We start from the raw sequence: 7,983 nt of genomic DNA, 5'->3' as shown, positions 1-7,983 counted from the left end.
ATTTCAAGGTCAAAGCAAAGTTTTACTGATGTACTTTATTCCACTTTATCTCTGAAAACGAGATTATTCACATTTTGATGTATTTCATTGAAACACGCCAGGTTGGCTTTGAACATGGAACCAAAAAAGGACGAACTTCAAGCAAGATCCGCTCAAACACTTAAATAACGTTTAGGTGCTTTAAACAAACTTCTCAAAACACAAGCTAGTGAGATTTCTTCCAAATTTTACGAGAACTCATTGCGATTACGTGTTTATAACATAAGGGCAAAATTTTCTTGTCGCTGTCGAGGCACACAGATTAAAAAGGCACTTGTTCCCTCACAAACAAACAAGTCAACTTTTTTTTTATGTTCGAAAGAGTACAGATAATAGTTATTTAATTCCAGTTGACAATAATAATTAGATTTTCGATTAAACCACCTTTAAAAATACGCATCCGCCTTAAATAACGCTTCCGTAAAAATAACAAACGGTTTAGTGCCCAAGGAAAGAATTTGTGGAGTAACTATGAGCTATTAGTGTTATTCTGTTTTGTCGCTGTCGTTCTCATTCGCTCTTCTTTCACTTCTGTTCTAGACATAGGTCCTCCAGGCATCATGTAACTTTATCAGAGCTTCTAAAGATATGCCAAAAATTGCAATACAAAACAAAAAAAGCAGCTCTAGGCAAATTACAAATAAACACTTAGCTTTACGTTTATATCCCTCCGATGATTGACGTGAATAATTGCGTAGCCACCAGTGTGGACGACAGATATCATGATATGTCAAACTGGATTGAAACTAGCAAAAAATGCAGAAAGAAAACATCTTCCAAACCGTTTTCCACCTGAACACGAAAGGCGTTAAGTATGTAGGAACTATAGTTGATGTAGTATAGCCATGTGGCCGCGTCGAGCCACAGAAAGCGCGCGAAAAATGAAGCCTCGTTCATGTTTAGGTAAGTTAACGTTGGTTGAGCCTGCAATCCAATCGAAAACCTAGTACCTGGTCAGCGGTCAACTTAAAAAAAATAGCTGATCTCGATGAGCTCTAAGCTTGTGCTTGTGATAAAGTCACGTGATACTGGTCAGCGGATACCTCGTTTTGACAGGTGCCAATCGATCAAAACATGGATGTCCAACATCAAATTAAGATGCATGCTGTAAACTAGCATGATACTGGTCACATTGGCATACATGGAAGGGTGGACGTACGTACGGACGTAAGGACGTATGTACGTACGTACGTACGTACGGACGTTCGATGACGTCATGGCTATAAAACAAGATTTCTCGTATCGATGGGTTACCACTTTGGGTAACCATATTGTCTTAACAACGGTACTCCGCACGCGCGCGCCTTCGGCGCGGCGGAGCTCCGCTATGACCGACCAAACTCTGGTTCAGGACGGAGCAGATCATAGTGGAAACGAATGTTATGACCTGCATGAGGGTTTTTCATGGTTTCTTTGATTTACTTTTTTCTGTCATTTGACCATCAAATGACCTTATTTTCTTGGTCTGTTAAATGGCGAGTCAATTGACTTTTTTTCTCTTTTGAGATAAAAGTTTTTTTGGTTTTTCGTTTTCATATCCAGAAACCGTTACACGAGTTGTAAAGGAATTGGGATTTCCAAACCTGTCCACATCAAACGTTGATACAGGAAGCTCTAGGGCTAACCCCGCATTCAAAGCAACACTATTCCGATTTTTTTTCATAATCGTTTTGTGTAAACAACCAGTTTTTTTTTTAATTAGCAGCCAAGTTTGTAATCGGAAAATAAGATCCACCCTTGAGCCGATAAAGAGAAAATTTTCAAATTCCCCCTCAACGCCTTTCATTTTTTTTTTATATTTTTAATTCGAAGCAATTTACTCATTGTTTCTTTTTTAAAAAACACCGCCCTATTTGTAGATCATAGCTTAATTTTATGTGACAGATTTCTTTGAGAAAAAAAAAAGCTAAACAAAAGTGAGTGCAAACATATGGCTTGAAGTTATATAATTATTTGATTTTGGAATAGAGGTTTTCATTAATTAAGACAGATGAGATCGAGTTGATTCCTTGTACTCGGAACTCGAATTTTTCTCCCCTTAATCAATTAAAAATATCTATAACTGATTTTTCCATGGACAGTACCGAACAAAAAAGATGCCGTGACTTTCTCTAATCATAGAGAAGAAGAAGAAGAAGAAGAAGAAGAAGAAGAAGAAGAAGAAGAAGAAGAAGAAGAAGAAGAAGAAGAAGAAGAAGAAGAAAAAGAAGAAGAAGAAGAAGAAGAAGAAGAAGAAGAAGAAGAAGAAGAAGAAGAAGAAGAAGAAGAAGAAGAAGAAGAAAAAAAAAAGACAGAACTTTAAGTCTTTCGATTTTGCTATAATTTTTTCTCCCTAGCCCAATATTGCGATCCCTCTTCATTTTACGTCAAATTGGCTGTCGCTTTTGTCAAAAGCTAAAGCAAACTTCTCTGTTAGGCCTATTTTATCACAAATATTTCCTGTTAGCTTTTACTTTTGTGCTGTCCCATAAATTACCCGTACTTCATGAAAGATAATCACAGCTGGCCTTCATAACAGATCTTATGCTCGCTAGTCACAAAAAGCAATTTTATTATCACTTTACAAAGCCCTTGAACATTGGTCAAGTAGTACCGAACCCAACCACTATCAAGCATAGGTGATGATTCTTTACGATACAGGCCGATAGTTTAACAGCATTGCTATGGTTGAACAGGCTTGCGCTGATTTCTTGGGCTTAATACAACCCCTTGCAGAGTTCTATAGAACAACCTTGTTTTCGCTGTATGTGTTGCACTTTGTTTTTTCTCCTGTGGCAACTTTTGGAAATATTCTGGCTATTCGTGCCTTGTGGAAAGCCTCATCGCTACCAGCAAATTTGAGGAAAATGTTCTTGAGTCTTGCCTTGACCGATCTCGCCGTGGGATTGTTCGCACACTTAATGCTCGGAGTAGTCTTTAAAATGGCATTGGATGAAAACTACAACCTTGACGTACTTTGTCCATTAACTTTAACTCTTTGCTACATTATTATGTATCTTCTCATGTCCGCTTCCTTCTTGAATGTAACCGTCATTGCTGTTGACAGACTTCTGGCTGTTTCTCTTCATCTGCGATATCAAGAGCTTGTGACTTCCAAACGTGTTATAATAGCCTTGGTTGGGATATGGCTAGCAAGTTGTGTCTCATCTTATTTTAGGGTTACCGCGTCCAACCCATATATCCTTGCCGCTCTTGTTTCGATCGGATTTCTTTTGACAACAGTTGCATACATTAAAGTTTACAAAGTGGCAAGATATCATCTTAACCAAATTCGAAATCAATTTCAGCAGCAAAATTTGCAAGGAAGGGTGCTCCTCCGAGAACGAAAGTCCGCCTTGAACGCCGTATATGTTTATGTTGTATTTGTGGCGTGTTATCTTCCCAATTGTAGCTTCGTATTAGTACAGCCATCAGAAAACTGGAGTGGCGCTATCATCGCAGCCTATCAAGTCACATTTTTCTTCCTTCTCCTCAATTCGTCGTTGAATCCTTTAATGTACTGTTGGCGCTATCCAGAGGTTCGCAGAATAACAAAGAGCACGTTGAGGAAAGTATTTTGTGTTCCCGAAGAATAAGTTATGATGCAGTTTAAGTTTAGCTTTAATGAAGCCTTTTACCAATGTACAAAAGAAAAGATATATACAAAAGTACAATAGGGAAAGGAAAGCAATAGGGGGAAATTGAATTCCCATAAAAAACTGCCCTCCAAAAATAAAAGATAAAACAATTAAGAATAGTATATCTAATTATAGGAAAACTAAAATAACTATTTACAAAGATAAAGATGTAAGCTAAAGGGATTCTTTTATTTCAAGAATTTTGTTTTCTAGCTTATTCAATATGTAATTGTGCAGCTTTTCTTAATAGAAAAGGAGTAATCGGCCCGAATGAGGTGAACGTGGAGGTGAGGCAAACAGAAAAATTGAAGAAAAATGAACAAGTGGTATTTAAAAAACGAGAAAGGTGACAGTGATTCTAGCTTGTGGTTATTCCGGGAGTGGTTATTCCGGGATGTGTCAATGGATGAATTAAACTGTTGCGATTTCCAACCATCTAAAATTCAATCCTCGTCGCCAGAATATTGTATCGGAGCGAAATCTTTCATTACACACAAAACGTAACCCTAATATTACAAGCAAGCACATCATGCACACGCACACACAAACTGACCGTCGAGCGAACAAACTAAGCTAAACTCCTTCCATGACCAATAACACGTTAAGTTTTCCCCTATTCCCTCAATAGACAACGAACCAAACACAACTGGTCACTTGTTAAAAAGGGGAACTGACTGCTGCACTGGGTAGAACTGGTAACGGACTGTACCGCTTAGCCCGGCATTCTGCGAGAAATAAGACTCCGTTTGCGTTTATTGAAACTAACAGAAGCCCAGACAATAATAACGTGCCTGCTGCCCGTCAGGAAAAACCCCCTTTTTATAGGAAACCTGAACCCTCCCGAATGCAGAACCAGGCACTTAACAAATACCCTAGGGTGAAGGGTGGCAAATCCAACAACTGTAAGATAACAAAATAAATCAAAAAGACATTAATAAAAAATCTCGAAACGAGAGCAAGTTGGCAGCAACGTCAGCATAGAATGGCTGCTATTCTTCGAACCGCAGCAAATAACAATTTTAACACGGTAAAAAATGCATATATGGACTACAGGCCTTCGCCGAAGCAAATTTCCCTTTCGTAAACGGTCGTTGCCATTTGAAAGGGTCGAGGCCATTTATAACGGTCGACTACACACTTCACTTCAAAGAACATTAAAAGAAACAAACTAAGAAAAAATATTAACAAAAATTAAAACAAAAACGGAAAAAAAGAACATTTATAAAAGAAAAACTGGAAGAAAAAAAGAGTCCGAAAATTACAAAACTCGACTCGGGTTCTTAGCCCTCACCCTAAACAGAACCCTAACCCGAACCCTAACTCATATAACCAGCGAGACACAACTTCCAGTAACCGCAACCTTTTGAGTTCTTAGACCTAATGAGTGTAATTCAGAGCTAAAAAATGGCATCGACCGTTTCAAATAGCAACGACCGTTCTGAGAAATGGCAACGACCCTTTCAAATGGCAACGACCGTTTACGAAAGGGAAATAGGCTTCGCCGAAATGCGGGGGTTCATCAACACCTCTTCTTGCTAAAAAATTCTCACTTATATTGCATTCCGCCAGTAATTGACAACACATCACAGAAACAACAATGCGATTACGAACCAAAGCTAAGTTAAACCAAGTTAGCAATGTTAAAAACAGTGCTTTATAGAAGCGAGTTGACTATGAGAAGATCAAGATTAGGATTGATCCACACCACCAGTGTTGTAGACTAGGATAAATCTTTTTTTTCACGTTGGACGTTAAGCATTTAACAGTTAAGAAATTCGAAAATTAACTATTTGAGAGTAGCTTTGGGTTTTATGTATTCCCTTGTAATCCTTGGCCTTGGATACCCTAGTTAGCGGAAATGAAAACTGTAAACAGTGCCGTTAATTAAGACATACTAGTTTTGTGATGCTATTGCAGTTGTATAGAAGTGCCATCCTACGTCAAACTGGTTAATCACTCAGTTAGAAACGGTTTGCAGATTTGATAGGTATAATGCGGTATCAGATGGAACTTTTGCCCTTAGGTTTAATCTGTACTCTACCTGGTGCAATCCCGTTTATCAACTAAATTGTTTGATGTTTGTAGAGGAGTTTTTCTTCATGTTTTTGGCGCTTTTGCATTCTTTATGATGTTACAAATATCGCCCCTGACCTCGTCCTTGGCGTCTCGTGGTAGGTTCGATATTCCCTGCTCCACAGCGGTTAGAATCTCCTTAGCCGCTACACTTCTAGGAGTGATTGCGAAGTTCATTCCTTTTCTGAGGAGTGATATCTCAAAAGCGCCAAAAACTTGCAACTTGAGCCAAGGTGAGCGACAGGCGATGAAAAAACTCAAAGAAAACGACAGCATTCTCGTTTTTCCTGCTGACAAAGGAAATGCGACTGTGGTGATGAATAAAGTAGACTACAAGGAGCAGATATCGTCCATGTTGCAGGACACAAAAACATACTTACCTGTGACCGATAAGCGACGCAATCTAGTTTCTAGCACCACCAATTTGCTACAAAGGAGGTTAGGAGAACTAAAAAGGTCGGGGAACCTAACGGAGAAAGAGTATTTTAAAATCAAACCCAGTGATCCTGTTGCGGCTGCTTTTTATGGCCTTCCAAAAGTGCATAAAGTCCAGTTAACATTAAAAGACGACCACTACACCTTGGCCATTCCGTCCACACCGATACCTCTTAGACCTATCAATAGCAGTATCGGGTCCCCTACCTACCACGTTTCCAAGTATTTGGCGAATTTGCTCAGCCCCCTACGTTCAGATCATGGCTACACGATAAAGAACTCAAAGGAATTCGCAGATTTCGTACAGACCCAGACAGTCAGACCAGACGAGGAAATCTTTCGACGTTGTATCCCTGTCCACTTCGATTCCTGTCGATCTAGCCTTAAAAGTCATCCAAAACAAGCTGGAGTCGAATCACACCTGGAAAGACAAGACAAAACTGACCAAAAATCAAATTGTAGAGCTGACGAAAATCGTACTGTACAACAGCTTCTTTTCGAATGAAGGGACTCTGTATCACCAAATTTTCGGCTGCGCTATGGGTTCACCCGTGAGCGTAGTCATCGCCGACTTGGTAATGGAACACGTCGAGGTTCAGGCTTTGTCAACATTCACGGCTCCCCCCCTCTGGTGGTTCAGATATGTTGACGATTCAAACGCGTGTATAAAGTAGGCAGAGCTTGACAATTTCCATCGCCATCTTAATACTGTCAATCCGCACATCCAGTTCACAGTAGAGCGCGCCACACCTGTGGACGGTAAACCCACCATCGCGTTCCTGGATACTAATTTATCCACCCTCCCCAATGGTGAGGTTGAGGTGCAAGTATTTACCGAAAAGCCACCCTGTACAACATAAGAGATCCGTCGTCAGCACGTTGATGCGCCGCGCGAACACCATCCCATCTAGCGAGGCCCTGAGAACAGAGGAAACATCCAACGTCCAGGACAGCCTACAGGTCAATGGATATCCCACCAAATTCATTGAAAATGCTGCCCAACCAAGGTCTGGTCCACAAAGCCACCATCCTGACCCGGCTGCCCTTGCCGTGGTACCCTATGCTCAAGGGATATCGGACAGGGTAAAACGCACACTGCAACATTTCAACATAAGGACTGCTTTTAAGCCCATACGCACACTTGCTTCTGTTTTCAAAAAACCGAAGGACCGTCCATCGGAAGAAAAAATAGCAGGCATCGTTTACAGGGTTGAATGCAAAGACTGCGATTTCTCCTACATTGGCGAGAGCAAACGGTGTTGGGCTTCGAGGAGAGTGGAACATGATCCCGCGCGTGCCGCGAGTAAAGAGTCGGCAATCCGACAACATGCCGAAAGAACCACGCACGACATCCATCCACGCTACGGCCAAATTCTTGAAAGGAATGAAACTAATTACAAGCGCAGAATTTCTCCGGAGTCTTTACACTCAAACATCGATAAGAACTCTGTGAATGAAAGAATGGAGTTCCCAAGGGCATATGTGCCGCTGTTCAGATCTCTTGGGAGCCAAAATAAGAAGCAGTGATTTTTGAATTTTAGATTCATTGTCGCCCGAAGAAGAACCAGAGATACGGTTCGAAAATTTGGGAAACCTTTTTAATTTTAGATCAAGTTTTAAGCCCCTTTTTTAGCATTTTATAAAATACGTTCTTTTTGTTGCCTTTTATCTTCCAAATTTTTGCTGTTGGTTATTGTCACTGATTACAGGTAACAGGCTTAGTCAGTCTTTCTTGGCAGTCCATTATGCATGCACTTATGTACAATTTGTATAATTTGGCTGTTTCTTGGTTCGTTTGTTCGTTCAGACAAGGACCAAA

General features: G+C 40.2%; 1 protein-coding gene across 1 annotated transcript; it reads left to right on the top strand.

Annotated features, from left to right (window-relative positions):
* Positions 1-7,046: 7,046 nt before the first annotated feature.
* Positions 7,047-7,691, top strand: LOC138002647 (uncharacterized). Its single transcript, XM_068848648.1, has one exon. It carries the CDS (start codon positions 7,047-7,049, stop codon positions 7,689-7,691), a length of 645 nt encoding a protein of 214 aa, XP_068704749.1.
* The last annotated feature ends 292 nt before the right edge of the window (positions 7,692-7,983 follow it).

This window comes from Montipora foliosa, chromosome 5, assembly GCF_036669935.1.
Source record: "Montipora foliosa isolate CH-2021 chromosome 5, ASM3666993v2, whole genome shotgun sequence".
Taxonomy (NCBI): Eukaryota; Metazoa; Cnidaria; class Anthozoa; order Scleractinia; family Acroporidae; genus Montipora; species Montipora foliosa.
Note: the sequence above shows the minus strand (reverse complement) of the source record. Positions and strands in the feature narration are given on the sequence as shown.

Coding starts and splice junctions, on each gene's coding strand:
- LOC138002647 (XM_068848648.1), top strand. CDS start 7,047: ATGCGCCGCGCGAACACCATCCCATCTAGCGAGGCCCTGAGAACAGAG.